The following is a 16,178-nucleotide window of genomic DNA, read 5'->3' on the forward strand; positions in this document are numbered from 1 at the left end:
AATTGTAGAAAGAAAATTCAATATCATCGATGAAAACCAATGTTCCGTGACGAAGGTTAAAAACAATAAATCTGTACTTTACGGCACGTGTTTTGTGTAATATGCATCTTTTTGTGATCATTATCAAATTTTAAAAACTGGTTTCACTAAAAAACACAAAACATTGGCAAAATTACCATTGAGATAGAAGGGAGAGCCTACCATTGAGATAGAAGGGAGAGCCTTTGGAATGTTGATACATGTTGGAATGTTGGGCCATCATTGCACCACGTTTTACTCACTTTTATTTCAGTGCTTAATTGTACTTGTTATTACTTTTAAAAATTATGAAACAGTATCAAAACCCATTTAAACACATTTTTCTATAGGCTGTGCTCATTTTTCATCACCAATTTAACTACACCGGAAGTGACCTTAATCTTCTTCTGAGGAGAAAATTTCGCGTCACACAAGGTTAAAAGAGTGTTAAAGTGTTCTGAAAAAAATCTTAGAAACATGGAAACAAACTATTTCAATCGTACAAAAATGATAAGAAATCGGTGCTCGTGGCAGTCTATTATCAGCTAAAACACTCTGAATTATCCTTAAAGCGGCGCACTTATGTGCTAAACACCCAAGAATATTGACCAAAGGTATCTGTGTGACGATGCACTGTCAAATTCCCGGAACTGAATCCCTTTGAACACATTTGGGATTTTAAAAGAAATGTCAAAGCCCCCCCCCCCCTTTTCCCCACAATTTCAATGGTTTGGAAAGATCTATGCAGTACATGTAGGTGTGGCAGCAGATGGGTCAATCTCCTATTCAGGGGTACATGGTATCCAACAATAAAGATTGTCTTGTAGTAATTAGAGCGAGTAGTGGGTCGTACTCCATCGAGATTTTTTTTGTGTGAATTTTCATTTTGAGGGTACATCATTTCCTTGACACTTCGTTTAAAATTCTGACGAGATACTTACATGAAATTTACTCAACATCAAACTTAAATATGTATCATTAACCAAGAAATAAAGAAATTATTTATTGTTTGCATTTGTTCTTTAAAACGTCAGAAAATGTTAGGTGAACACTTAGAAGTTTGGTTCAGTGTATATAATCTATCATTTTGACTGACGTATTTTATACTAATTGTTAGACCTTTCTCCTTTTCTGAAATTGACTAGGGAATTTAAGAACCCTGTCTATTCGATCAAATTACATTGAGCTCGCAAAAGGTACACACGGTTAACAGGAAATACATGATATTCCTAGGCACCTCAACCCACCTCTAGAATACCCAAGCCTCCGCGTTCTACGCGATGTTCCAATTTTTTAGTTTTATTATTTACAATGTTGTATTGATCAAAATCTGTGAATTCCACGTCTTCTTTAAGAAATAACTGTCTAATATTTTGGTTTTATGATGTGATCAATCGAGTGCCTTGCGTAATAATTCGCATAAACGCCGATTATGCATAAAATAATCACGCAAGTCGATCGATTGATCATTGTCATGAAAGCAAACAAATCTGACATTTATTCTTATACTTAAATGCTCTTGATTCCGCCAATCCATAAGCTAGATCTAAGCCCCGCTTCTGTCTCTATTTGTCCCGCCCCGAAAGGGATTTTTCTTAATCACGCCTATCAATGAACCAGTACATTTATGTAAAAATAAAGTACACTCACTATTTATAAATTTACAAAGACATTGGGAATGTAAATATTTTCATTTTCAAAAGAAATCAAAGTACTGAAAGCACTCAGGGGAGTTCAAATACAGACAACTGTTTCAGATTTTTTGAGTTGCAAAAATCTTGAGAAAGACATTCAGAGACATTGAATAGCTAAAAAATGCAGGGGCCATAATGCTTGCCTGCCTACATTAGTCCTTTTTATACCCCCTGCTTGAAAAGCGTGGGGGGGGTTAATCGGGATTTCCGTCTGTTTGTTACGCTTTAGGTATACCCATCTCATATCCGCAACTCTTCTTACACCACTGAACGAAATATTCATAGAATCTTTAATATCATATTGCCGTTGTGCACCTTATATTACTTTTTCATCCTACACATATTTTGGGTTTCCCATTGCAAAACATGGACACTGTCTTTATATTCATATTAGAGGCGGTTGATCATTTATATACATACATGTAATTCACTGCTCACATTTGTCATTAAAACCCTGTTGTCATCCCTGTCACAAATTGAGTATTGGTGTTAAGTTTTGAAATACACATAGGACAGAGATAGATCAGAATTTTTTTTTTCATTTTTATGCAATTTCCATCGATTTTACGACACATTTTGTCTCGGAAAACATAGAACACAAGCTTGCCTATCTACCAAATTAATATTTTTTATACGCTAGTATCTGATGCAGTTTATGTGTAAAAATCTCAGATAGGTAAGCTTGTGCTATATGTTTTCTGAAGAGAAAATATGAAATTCCACCAGAATTTAGAAAATTCGGAAAAATACTAGTATTCTACTTTTACACCCTCTAGGGTCTTCCATGTAAGCATTGAATCCAAATCAGTGCTAGTTTAAAGTAAGCATCATTTTAAGTTCTTAGCTACAAACTATCCCAATTTTACCACTGTTCTGATTTTTTACATCAAATAAGGAGCCAATTTCGGCCGGTAACATACCTTGTTCTTTACAACTACATTTGCGGATAATTTAACCACAGAAGAAGTGGATTATTTCACAAATTGTAAAATTAAAACTAGTAACTTTTATGGTTTACCAAAGATCCACAAATCCAAAGAAATACAAGGCAGACATGAAGGTAAAAACTCATTAAATATAAAATTACCTCGATCAACAGATTTAAAACTTAGACCAATTGTAGATGGCCCTGCAAGCACCACACACACAGAAGCAGTGACTTGTTGGATATACTTCTAAATCCTCTATGCCAACTTGTAACAAGTTATGTAAGAGATGATTTGGATTTTCATTGCCACATTCAAGATACAGTTAAACTAATTGGGATTGTTAGCTTTGATGTAACAGATCTTATACCAACATACCGCATACACTTGGACTGGAAGCAATCGCATTTTGAATCGGCAAATATTACAGTCAAATTAATGAAATATTTTCCAAAGAGTTTATCCTGGAAGGAAAACAAATAGTTTTAGAGAATAATCATCTTGATTTTGACGTGAGGAATTTTCTTCAAATAAATGGAACAGCGATGGGCACGAAAATTGCCCCAACCTACACCACCTAGTTCTCAGTTTTTTAGAAGGAAAAAATGATCAATGAAACACACTGAGTATTTGGAAATCAGTGTGCCTAATACAAACGCTTTTACTGGAAGCGATATTTAGATTTATTATTATTAAATTACTATTAACTATTAAATTTACGGTCAAAAAGAGCGGATCAGAACTACCCTTTTTGGATATCCTTATAGTTAAGGAGGGTCATAAGATCATAACAGATTTATGCTACAAAAACACATTTCCACCAATATCTTGTATTTAATTCCTGCCAACCTTCACATGTTAAACGTAACATACACATTAATTTCATGATGGCAAGACGTGTTAGTACCATTGTCAAAGATGAAAACAGAAGAAATAGCCGTCTAAAGAAATTCAAAACATTTTTACTCAAACAAAAATATTCTTATGATTTAAGAGCTATTCTGTATAAAAACGAAAATTTCTGAATAGTCGTTGGAAAGGTGATGTCACTAATTTTGATCAAATTTCATAATTATTACTTATACAACACCCTTGTCCTAAATTAAGCAAAAAAAAATATTGGGACTGCCGTTACCATGGAATCGACACATCGCTAAAGATGGCCTCCTGAATGCCTGTCACAGCACTGTTTTTTGACATTTTTTAAACCAAAAATGTTAAACAACTTATATAGGTAAATATGAAATAAATATATCTGTTTCAAAACAAGACGAAAAACCACAAAATGATGTTAGCTATTTACATTTGACTATCATTATTGTTTTTCATTTAATCACCAAAATCACAATGTTATGCTAAATTATTCAGAATTGGAAAATTGTCCATTTTTATATTACTAATGAGCATTGGCTCACAGAATTCTAATTTTACACCTCTTTTGAAACCAAATTTGTTATTCCTTTTTTTAAATTTCACCAGTGCTAAATTATGGTGCAAATTATAATTTGAGGAAGTATGTATCATCATTATTTTATTTCAAAGATCTTTACCAAAAAAAAAATGTTGAAATAAAATTGTGTGTAAAGTGGGTTATTGAACTTGACAACCAAATGAAATTCTTAGTAGCTAATTTACATAAACAAGGCAATAAATTGCTATCTTATTTTACTTTGATAATTTTGCTTTTTGATCACTTAGATTTTGACTGAGATTGGTCAAGATATTAAAAATGAAATATTTTTTCTAAATATTTTGCTATAGATTTCATTTTAATTTCTTTTTACAATATGACTGACTACTACACTTGTTAATTTTTGTTGTGACAATAGTTTTATGAAGATTTTAATCATATAAGTTAATAACAATGTAGAATTATAATAATTTACCAATAATGTGTTTTTATTTTCATCAACATTAAAAAAATGTCTTCTTATCCTTTCTTTACATTTTTATAAGACTTTAATATTAATCACTTTTTATTATTTTTTTTTTTATTATTATTTTATTAATTTATAAAGCGCAAAATCACATATAGTTTCTATGCGCTGTACAATGGTTTAGCTTTCATTTAAAAACAATATATCAATATAACCTATAAATTTGTTATGGAAAGTAAATAATCGATAAAACAAAGAAGGACCTTATATAAAACATGGTAGTAAGATGAAATTTGTTAACGTAGAGAAGGCAAAATAAAATGAAAATAAAAACTGTTATGTATACAGGGAGGTACTGAAGTTGAGTTTACGAGAGGTTACACGTGGAGTCCTAGATGTTATGCTGGAATTTTACATTCATAGGTTATATTCACGCTTGAACAAGAGTGTTTTTAGGTTCTTGCGGAATGCTCCATGTGCTTCAAGCTCTTGTAGTTCTAAAGGCAGGCCGTTCCACAGTTGTGCGCCTAATGTGCTTATGGTTCTTGCACCATATTTGTTTAATGATTTCTTTACTATTACTTTCCACTTGTCAGACGATGATCTTAGAGTCCTTTGTGGCTGATAAGTAGGGCATAACTCTCTCATATATGGTAATCCTAAGGATAATTATTAATAAACAGCAAAATTTAAACCATATAATAAGCAATTTATATTAAGTAATTATTAGCTAATATTAGTCTCCCAGTGCCGACAATGGCATAGTTAAAAAGAATTGTTTTAACGATCTTAAATTATTATGGTTTGGCATTCCTCATGCAATGTAGATATTTGTTACCTCTTCCACTTTATCAGCTGTTAGACCATCATGGCATTGATTGAAGTACCACTTCATGATCAATACGGTGGCTAAGCCTAAATAAATAATCTAAATAAGCTGTAAATGTAATTTGACAAAATTTCGTATTTACTGTTACATTATTTTGAACAAACTTGAATCTATACTACCTGTGTGAATGCTTTCACATAAATATGAAAAATCATAGTTTTGATGTTCTTGAGAGGATTTTTAGGGTTGTTCCTATAAATTCCAGTGCTAAATTTTTATCGTCTATTGTGGCTCCACCCCACCACCTGGGGACATAATTTGAACAAACTTGAATCTACCTGAGGATTACTTCAATATAAATATGTTCTTTTAGGTTCTAGAAGATTTTAAGGATTTCCATCCCTAATAGGACTAAATTCTCTACCCTTGTATGTCTGTCCAGTACATAATACTCTGACATTATATTCAAGTATTGTATAGTGGAAAAGGATGGCCCGCGAGAAAGCTAAAAAAAAAAAATTCAGTAATTAAGCAGTTGTTGATTAACAAAGATTGCATTGGAGTCTATGCGGAAAAGCGGGGTTTTTTTTTCCAAAAAAAAAATTCAAATAATTTGAAAATCTATAAACACTGCCGTGCACGTGTAAAGATGCATTGATCATTAAAAAAAGAATGATAATTGGAAACAGGTTTTTAACCATCTCAAATTTTTTATTGAATTTTTATAATTATAATAAGGTGGAGATAACTTACAAAAATTCAAGGTCATAAATTAGGACACATACCATTATACATACAGTACCGACCAGACCCAACCTGACACCAAAGCAGTCCCAGAAAGCAGTACCAGGGAGCTGCTGGGAACCGCTGTGGGACTGCTCTGGGACCGCTTATGGGACTGCTCTGGGACTGCTTTGTTCACTCATGTGTGACAAAGATTCTGAGTGACATGATAGCTCCGCCCCCATGTGTATTCTGAATTTGCAGGCTCCCCGTTGTTTTGTTTACTTGCAGCAGAGAGGAGTTTAAACTGTTTAATAAGCAAGGATTTCTTATAATATTTTAATAACTTGAGATTACATGTATTATAGTTAATTTAAAGTTTTAGGGACTGTATATTTACACAAATGTAATTTAGAATATTTTTAAAAATAAAGTTGTTAAATAAGGAAGTCAGGAAGAGATTTTTATTTCTAAAATATATAAAACTTCAGGCTCATGAGAAAAATATCTACATGTAGATTTATTTTCTTATCAAATCTAAAATTAAATACTCAAAATTTGCATTTGGCAACTCTCAAATAAAAATCTAACAATTTATTTTATGACATGAAATAAAATTATGCCATCATTCTTCCGTAACATAAGCAATGTGAAGAATTATACGGGAATTTACAGATGAATTAGTTTTTAACTTATAAATATGTTATTAAAAGAGTAAATTTAAAAATAAATAAATAAACAGTTGAAAATACTGGTAATTGCTATTTATTTCTTTTTTATTTGCTTTTGTTTACCAGCTGGCCGATAATGTGTATGAATAAATGGTATAAACACCTGCGGTTTCAATCACCTTTGGGCAGAAAATCAATCATGCATGTTATTTGGGTACGCGTACCAGTGTTACACATCATTGAACATGCTGCTCAATTAACAATGACCCTAATTTCAATCTATGTAAATGTAATGCAAAAAAAAAGATAAATGAAATGTGTATAAATTTCTTTCAAGATTAATTAATGTTGAACATAATCTTAGATTCTATACTGGTCACTAATACAGTTCACAAATAAAACAATAATTTTTAAATTAACATGTCAGAAAAGAATAATCAATACTGAAATATATTACTTGGCAAAATTAGCAACGAATTTTTCAAAAGCCCTAATACTTTAAAAAAAATGCCTTTAGAGTATCCCGATAGTAATGAAATCGGCCATGATCTGATTATGATTAGATCTATTTAAAACTAATTCTGGTGAAATATATTAACTTAATTCAATTTTAATTTTCTGTATAGAAAATAAATATAGGAGCCTGTATCAATCACAAAAAAACCCCAAGATAATTGTGATTAAATATTCATGTTCAGTGTAATTCATTTATGTAGGTGTGTAAGCTTTCTTCCTTCAATAAATATTATTTCAAATTGATTCAAATCTATGCGGGTACTGCTCCTACATGTAAACGACCTTCGCATTGTAAGGATACCTGGCATACTGCTCAACAAAAATTAAGCTGCCTTTTATAGTTCCATTGTGTATTGGAAATCTCATTTCTGAGTTAGCCCCGCCCATTTAATTAATAAACCCCGCCCACTGGGACTGCTTTGGGGACTGCTGGGACTGCTTTCTGGGGCCGCTCTGGGACTGCTGTGGGACTGCTCTGGGACCGCTGCGGGACTGCTTTAGCAGTCCCAGAAAGCAGTCCCCGGGACTGCTTCTTGGGACCGCTTTGTGTCAGGTTGGGTTGGTCGGACCCAACTAATAGTATTAAATGGGAATAATGTCTAATTAAACTATGTTCCAATGCTTAGATTTCTGTTATGTATTCAATTATATTGAATTTGTTCCTATTACAGATTGAATACCTTAGAAACTTTTCCCACATAAGTCCTGACGTAACGCCAACCCATCCCCAGGGAAGGGTCAGGTTTCAAACAAATTAGAATCTAAGCAACCTGAGGATGCTTCCATAAACATGTAAATATGACCAACCATGGCTTTCATGTTCATGAGATTTTTCCTGTACAATCCGATGTAAAAATTTGATCGCCCAATGTAGCCACCCTACCCCGGGGGGTCATGATTTGTGCATACTTGAATCTACATCAGGGATGGTTTTTATACTTCAAAAAGTAATCGATTAAATTACAATTACTTTGGATTTTAAAAGTTATCAATACCAAGCTGATTACAGACATTTTTTAAAGTTATCAAGTACATGTACATCTGATTACTTTTCCTTCAAGTTATCGTTACTACTTATGATTACTTTATATTACATAAAGTTTTATTCATTAATTTTATTTTGTTTGATGTTCAAGGAAAATGGAATGTTTTTATTCTTTTTTTTTAAATATCATGAATATATTTTTACAAAGTTTGGTAGTACATGTCTTTATATAAATGCATGAGATGTATCTTAGATCTTTTTGTTTTATCTTTAATACAGTCAAGTAAATATATTTGTTTTTTTTAAAAAAAAAAGAATTTCTAAATCAAGCTGGTCATACTCATAGTTACGCATAAAGGGATTCAAAAGAGAACTTTGACACCAGTAATTAACCTTCTTGATGAGTGATGAACATTTTAATTAAGCTGCCAATTATTAGATGTTTTTACTAGAATTAGCAGATTGACTTAATAAGCATGTAAAGTTAAAAAATTGTTATTACCCAAGCTGACACAACTTGCAAGTATACCGGTGTTGTATTACTAATTAATTCAAATATCGTTTTATGTCACTGAAAATCAAACAAATAGTAGTTTTTGGAAAACACATCTCAATAAGGAACATATTTGATATGAAAAAAAATTACACGTTTATTCAAAATCATCTTAATAGGGAAAAACAAATGTTGCATTACACACACATTATGTAGTGTCCCGGAATTATTCTTTCCGGATTTGTTGGTTTTTACCTTACTTTCGGTGCGTCGATTTACCCAAAAGGACCCAAAAGGACCCAAAAGAACCCAAAAGGACCCAAAAGGAACCCAAAAGGACCCAAAAGGAACCCAAAAGGAAATTAAGAACAACCCAAAAGGACTTGAAATAAAAGATAATAAATGGATATACAAACATTTTCATATTTTATTAAATCTAAAACTAGTTTTTGAGGGTAAAGTGTGTGTTTGGGGTGGGGGTGGAAGGTTCCCCACCACCCCACCCCCCACCCCCCATCCATCCCCATACCATATGCTTAGAGCATGTTATAAAATAAAACTTTTTTCATTTATTAAATATCATATAGTAAGATATGGTAAAACAGGTAGAAGTAGATTAATACTTTGTTAATTTCACCTTAAAGAAATCAAAGCATACCTGACCAGATTTAGTTTTTGATGTGCTATAAAAGTTAATGTTATTGTTACAGTTGCAACAATATAAGTATGTTTTTGCCAACTTTTATGTAAATGTAAAATATAATATTCATGTAATTTACTTCAAATTATTAATTTTCAATGTATTATGATATATTAATTAAAGTCCTTTTGGGTCCTTTTGGGTTCCTTTTGGGTCCTTTTGGGTTCCTTTTGGGTCCTTTTGGGTCCTTTTGGGTTCCTTTTGGGTCCTTTTGGGTAAATCGACGCACCCCCTTACTTTTATTGTAAGTTTGTTTTGAATTAATTCATTAGGGTGATTTTTTGTAAAATCAGGAGGGGGAGTGTAGTGTCCCGGAATTATTCTTTCCGGATTTGTTGGTTTTTACCTTACTTTTATTGTATACCGGAAACGATCTAAGGCATCAGTGCCAACCTCGTGGGTTCCAGAACCCAGCTTATTTTACTGCATTTAAAGTCACCTATGAAGTAAGTTTTGTGATTTTTCATTTACTATTATGTGTAGGCAATGCATAATATTCATTTTCTAGTCATGTGTAATTTTTTAACTGTCATATTGAGTCAAGGCGCACTTGGCGCGTTTTTTACCTGTCTTTGTTTTAATCGTTAAACTTGATTGCAACAATTGATTGATTATTCCATTATTAATACATCTTTAAACATGCTAGGGATAAACTATGTTGATGTCTGTTTATTATCTTATGGAAATAATTTCGTTAGAACAGCTCCTCCTTGAAATCTGTTAAAAATTCAAAACTATGGAAACCCGCTCTAGTCATATTTTTATTATGTATGTTTTATATCAACATATTGCTTACATTTTTGTATTGTTTGTTTGTAGTTTTTCACCCTCTCCGGGGGTTTGGATGCAATAAACTCATTCAACATTGCACAGTGAAAAATTCATAGCCGAGCTAGTGATTGATTGAATGGAGAAATCAACGACAAACATCAGCCAGATAAGTCCACCTACAGCCATGTCCTCAGGGAGAAGGTCTTCCTCCATAGCTTCAGAGCTAGCCAGACACCGGGCCAAATTAGAAGCGGCAAAAGTGGGGAAAAATATCTGCAACAAGAATTTGAGATGGAGAAACAAAAAGCCATACTTGACCATGACCTTAAAATTCTACAGTGCAAGAGAGAGATGGAGGAGGCACAGATTGAAATGAACAGTCTAGATTATTTAGATGAAGAATCAGATGAGAATTTTACAGATAAAGAATACCAAAACCTTCAGCAGGTTGCTCAAGAGCGAGTCGAGGAGTTCGTACAACAGCAGTCGGAGCTGAAGACTGGATTAGAGAAAAAGGAACAAAGTGTCGTACCAAACAACATTACACTGTCTCCTATGACGCCAGCATTTGTTCCAAAACAAGACTCAAGCAATGGACATATTAATGAAGTGTCTATGTTCCTTGCGAAGAAAGATTTATTGTGGTGCCGACTCACAAAATTTGACGACCGCCCAGAATACTTCACAGGATGGAAAACAAGTTTTAAAAACATTGTGAGTGAACTGAACTTAACATCCATTCCTTGGAAGAATTAGAACTATTCAATAAGTGGTTGGGACCAGAATCAGCGAGATATGCACAAAGCATAAGGACCGCCAGTGTGAATCCTGATGTTGCTTTAGCCCGACTATGGGAACGCTTGGAGGACAGGTATGGTAGACCTGAGATGATGAGAAACTTATGCCGCACTGAAAAACAAACTTTCAGCCTTCCCGAAACTCAGTATTAAAGACAACAAACGGTTATACGACCTCGTAGACATTGTGTCAGAAATAGAAGCAGCAAAGGAAATTCCACACCTCTCTTGGCTTCGCATACTTTGACTCATCAAGTGGAGTGAACCCCATTGTGTCAAGACTCACTTACCAAATCCAAGAGAAGTGGACCAGGCATGCAAACAGCTTCAAGGAAAATCACTACATGACTTTTCCACCCTTCCATGTTTTCTGCAAATTTCTCCGTGACAAAGCACAAATGAAAAATGACCCATCCTTTTACTATGACAATGTAATCGAGAACGCCAAAGTTGTTCAGGATGGAAATCGATGAAAACCACTGTACCCTACAGGTACTTCATCTGTCGCCACAAGGAAAACTGACACGAATGCTTCGAGGCCCATGGACAAGACAGAGTACACACAACTGTGCCCCTTACATGAGACTGGCCATTCATTGAACTCTTGTCGTGCCTTCCAGAAGAAAACCGTTCAAGAGAGAAGAGAATTCCTTAGATCAAAGGGAATTTGTTTTAAATGCTGTGAAGAGAAACATCTAGCCAAAGACTGTCAGAAAACAATCAAGTGTAATATCTGCAAGGAGCCAGGACATGCCACTGCCCTGCATGTTGGGAGACGCGCAAGTGACACTGAAACCGACAGCCAGGTGAAGACTGTATGTACACAAATTTGCGGAAACGTACATAAAACTAGCAAATCCTGTGCTAAGACTCTCTTGGTCAACATACGCCACGGAAATAACCCAGACAAGGTGCTACGAACGTATGCGATAATTGACGAACAGAGCAATCGGTCTTTAGCAAACAGTGATTTCTTCAACTTCTTTGGTGTGGATGGTCCAGACATCCAATACGAACTTACCTCATGTTCCGGGCAGTCTACTCAAACTGGACGGAGATCGGCAGGATTCGTTATCTCATCTTTGGATGGAAAATCTTCATCTTCGTCTTCCACCATTGATGGAATGCAACTATATCCCAAATAACCGGGACGAGATTCCAACACCAGAGGTCGCGAGATCTTACAGACACATGAGAGACATAGAAGAGGAAATACCCCCTTTAGATCAGGACGCAGAGATAACATTGCTGGTTGGCAGAGATTTGCTGCCTGCCCACCACATTCTGGACCAAAGACTGGGAGACTCCGACTCCCCATTTGCTCAAAGACTGCACCTAGGGTGGGTAGTGATCGGTGAGGTATGCTACGGGGCTTCACATTCTCAGGAATCTTTGTCAGTGTGTAAGACATATACTAGGACAAATGGGCGTATGTCTCTCATGGAAACTTGCAAAAATTCATTTCAACTTAGAAAACCGACATATTCGCTAAGACGAAGCATGACGACTCACCTGGCCTCTCCATAGAGGATAAGAAGTTCAACGATATCATGGAGCAAGGTTTTGAAAGAGATTCTGAAGGATGTTGGTCAGCACCGCTTCCGTTTAGAGAGAACAGACAGCTCCTTCCGAGCAATAGAAATCATGCACTTCACAGAGCAAACCTACTTACTAGAGGACTTCAGAAGGATCCTGACAAAAAACGGCATGTCATGGAATTCATGAGCAAACTCCTTGATAATGGTCACGCTGAGATTGCGCCACCACTTTCTTCCCCAGAGGAGGAACATTGGTACTTGCCTCTTTTTGCAGTTTATCATCCCAAGAAGGAAGCGTCAGATGCGTGTTTGATTCATCTGCACAGATTCAAGGACTCAGTCTCAACAGTGTTCTCTTGACCGGACCAGACTTGGTAAACAGCCTTCTTGGAATCTTGTTAAGGTTTCGACAGTTCCAGGTAGCAGTGACAGCAGACGTAGAACAGATGTTTTACCGCTTCTCAGTTCCAGCATGTCACCGAAACTTTTTACGATTCTTTTGGCACAAAGACGATGTAGAGAAAGAACTTACAGAGTACAGAATGAAGAGACATGTCTTTGGGAATAGTGCGTCCCCAGCAGTAGCTACTTTGGGACTTCGCAGAACTGTAAGAAATGCCGATGAGGATGTCAGACAATTTGTGTGTAAAAACTTTTACGTTGATGACAGCCTCATATCCGTAGATACAGTTGAAGAAGCAGTCAACATAGTCGCGAAAACGCAGAAAATTCTTATGGAGGAAGGGAATATCAGGTTGCATAAATTGGCTTCCAATGATCCGAAGGTATGCGCGGCATTTCCAAACAATGACTTAGCCAAAGAACTCAAGGATCTGAACCTAGATTTAGATGAAACACCCCTTCAACGGACCCTTGGTGTGAGCTGGAATTTGTCTACAGACGTGTTTACATTTCAAGTCTCGCGTACTCTTCACCCTTATACAAAAAGGGGAGTACTTGCAACTATTAATAGCCTTTACGACCCTATTGGATTCCTCGCACCTGTTATAGTGAAAGGTAAAAAGATATTACGCGACTTGATGGCCGAGAAATTAGACTGGGATGACCCACTCCCTGAGGACCAGTACTCTCTATGGTGTGAGTGGCGAGAGTCATTGCCAGCGTTAGAGGACATAACAATACCAAGGGCTTACGCTTACATCAATAGTGCAGAGGTCTTGCGAAGAGAACTACACATATTTGCCGATGCGTCACAAAAGGCAATTGGTGCAGTGGCCTACATGAAGACTTACCAGACAGACGGCACCCCTCATGTAGGATTTGTCCAGGCAAAGGCAAAGGTGGCACCCGTACATGGACACACGATTCCACGTCTGGAATTGTGTGCAGCTGTGTTGGCATCTCAACTGAAAAGCACAATTTTGAACAACCTAGATGTTGAAATAGCCGCCACAACCTTGTATTCAGATAGCAAGGTCGTACTTGGATACATCAACAACGAACGCAGACGATTCTACATATATGTGGGAAATAGAGTAGAAAGAATACGTCAGGCGACATCTTCGCATGAGTGGGAATATTGTCCTACAGATCAAAACCCGGCCGACATTGCCACCAGGTCAATCAAACCCTGCGACCTTCAAGAGAGCAGATGGTTATGTGGACCCCATTTCCTTAGGAACATGAAAGAGGAAAAGTGTAATCCCAGTGAACCAGGAAATCCCACTGACAGATTCCCATTGGTGGATGTGGAACAAGATAAAGAAGTGAGGCCCATTGTGAAGACCTTGCATACCACATGCAAGGATGAAGTATACCACTCCTGGTGCGAGAGATTTAAGAATTTCTCCTCTTGGATCGGACTAGTCAGAGCTATTGCGCGACTGCAGCACCTTGCTCACTCCTTTAACAAGTCTAGTAGCTGTGTGGGATGGCACCATTGTTCAGTCCCGAAGAGTGCTGAAGCATACAAAAGAGCTGAAGAATTCATTATGAAGGCAGTTCAGAGAGAATACTTTCCGGAGGAAGTTGAGAGCCTTATGGAGGGGAGAGAAATTAAGAAAGGAAACGCTATCTTGGGATTGTCACCGTTTTTAGACTCCAGAGGACTTCTACGAGTTGGAGGAAGGTTGAGGTGTGGAACCAAATCACTTCGTCAGATTGAAACTTGTCCTATATTGATACCGAAAGGAAGTCATTTAGCCACATTGTTAGCTCTATATTGTCATGAACAGGTCTTTCATCAAGGTCGACGCCTCACAGGAGGGAAACTTCACAGCATGGGATTCTGGATTGTGGGAGCAAAGAGGTTAATCAACAGTCTTCTGGGGAAATGTGTCATCTGCAAAAGATTGCGTGGTACATTCTGCTCTCCTAAAATGGCCGAACTTCCTGAAGACCGTTTAAGTCCTGGACCCCCCTTTACCTACGTCGGAGTAGATGTATTCGTCCTTGGAGCATAACCGCACGCAAAACCAGAGGAAGTCATGTAAAGCAGAAAAGATGGGCTGTACTTTTCACGTGTTTAACCAGCAGGGCTGTCCACATTGAAATCTCAGAGGAACTCAGCACATCAAGCTTTATCAATGCAATGAGGCGCTTTATCGCCATTCGAGGACCAGTAAAGATCTTCAGATCAGATCGTGGCACCAACTTTGTCGGTGGAGTCAAAGAGTTGGGCATGAAGAACATTGTGACAGAAGACACCTCCATCAAGAACTTCCTAGCAGAAAATGGCTGCGTTTGGGTCTTCAACCCAACACATGCCTCCCATTTCGGAGGCGTGTGGGAGCGAATGATCGGAATGGCGCGGAGGATCCTGGACGGTATCCTGCTCAGCAAAAAGCACATTAAAGATCTCACTCATGAGGTGCTTGTAACTCTCATGGCCGAAATCAGTGCGGTCATCAATTCGAGACCAATTGCGGCAATATCCACAGATCCTGATGACCCGTCCATATTAGCACCAGCCAGCCTTTTGACCCAAAAGATCGGAACACCACCAGATGACATTCCTCAGTTTGGGATCAAAGATATATACAAGTCACAGTGGCAGAGGGTCCAGGTGATGGCAGACGAGTTCTGGAAAAAGTGGCAGAAAGAGTACCTGACGGGACTTCAGACCAGGAGAAAGTGGGCGACGGACCAACCTAACCTAAAGACAGGTGACATTGTTCTGTTACGCGAGTACGATTCTGGACGCAACTCATGGCCGACTGCCATGGTCAAACAAACTTTCCCGGGAGCTGATGGAAGAGTGCGAGAAGTGGAGATCCGTTTGTTCAGAGGAGAAAAAGAGTTCACTTACGTCCGTCCCGTTCACGAACTTGTCCCATTGATCACTGATTGAATTAACATTTGTACATATGCAAACTGCTTTAATGTGTTTACATTGTTTGTGTTTTGATGAATAAGAATAATTGTTTTCTTATCACCCTTTATGTAAGGTCTTATTAATTGTCAGTTTGTTTTGGAATATTTCATTAGGGTGATTTTTTGTAAAATCAGGAGGGGAGTGTAGTGCCCCGGAATTATTCTTTCCGGATTTGTTGGTTTTTACTTTACTTTGACTGTATTCCGGAAGCAATGTAAGGCACAGAGCCAACCTCGTGGGTTCCAGAACCCAGCTTATTGTACTGTCTTTAAAGCCACCTATGAAGTATAATTTTCGTGATTTTTC

At 36.7% G+C, this 16,178-nt stretch overlaps 1 protein-coding gene across 1 annotated transcript; it reads left to right on the forward strand.

The window, feature by feature from the left end:
- Positions 1-12,191: 12,191 nt before the first annotated feature.
- LOC134280361 (uncharacterized) lies at positions 12,192-14,961 on the forward strand. Its single transcript, XM_062762768.1, has 3 exons — positions 12,192-12,359; positions 12,473-12,792; positions 12,942-14,961. The coding sequence occupies exons 1-3, from the start codon at positions 12,192-12,194 to the stop codon at positions 14,959-14,961; spliced, it is 2,508 nt and encodes an 835-aa protein (XP_062618752.1).
- The last annotated feature ends 1,217 nt before the right edge of the window (positions 14,962-16,178 follow it).

Source organism: Saccostrea cucullata, unplaced genomic scaffold, assembly GCF_032062105.1.
Source record: "Saccostrea cucullata isolate Sc308-1 unplaced genomic scaffold, CSIRO_AGI_Scuc_v1 ctg6042, whole genome shotgun sequence".
Lineage (NCBI taxonomy): Eukaryota > Metazoa > Mollusca > Bivalvia > Ostreida > Ostreidae > Saccostrea > Saccostrea cuccullata.

What these genes read in the sequence shown, in the direction of transcription:
- LOC134280361 (XM_062762768.1), top strand. Translation starts at nt 12,192, where the DNA reads ATGAGAGACATAGAAGAGGAAATACCCCCTTTAGATCAGGACGCAGAG. An exon ending in GGTGGGTAGTGATCGGTGAG is followed by an intron (nt 12,360 to 12,472) that starts GTATGCTACGGG and finishes ATTTCAACTTAG; the next exon opens with AAAACCGACATATTCGCTAA. An exon ending in TCCCCAGAGGAGGAACATTG is followed by an intron (nt 12,793 to 12,941) that starts GTACTTGCCTCT and finishes AATCTTGTTAAG; the next exon opens with GTTTCGACAGTTCCAGGTAG.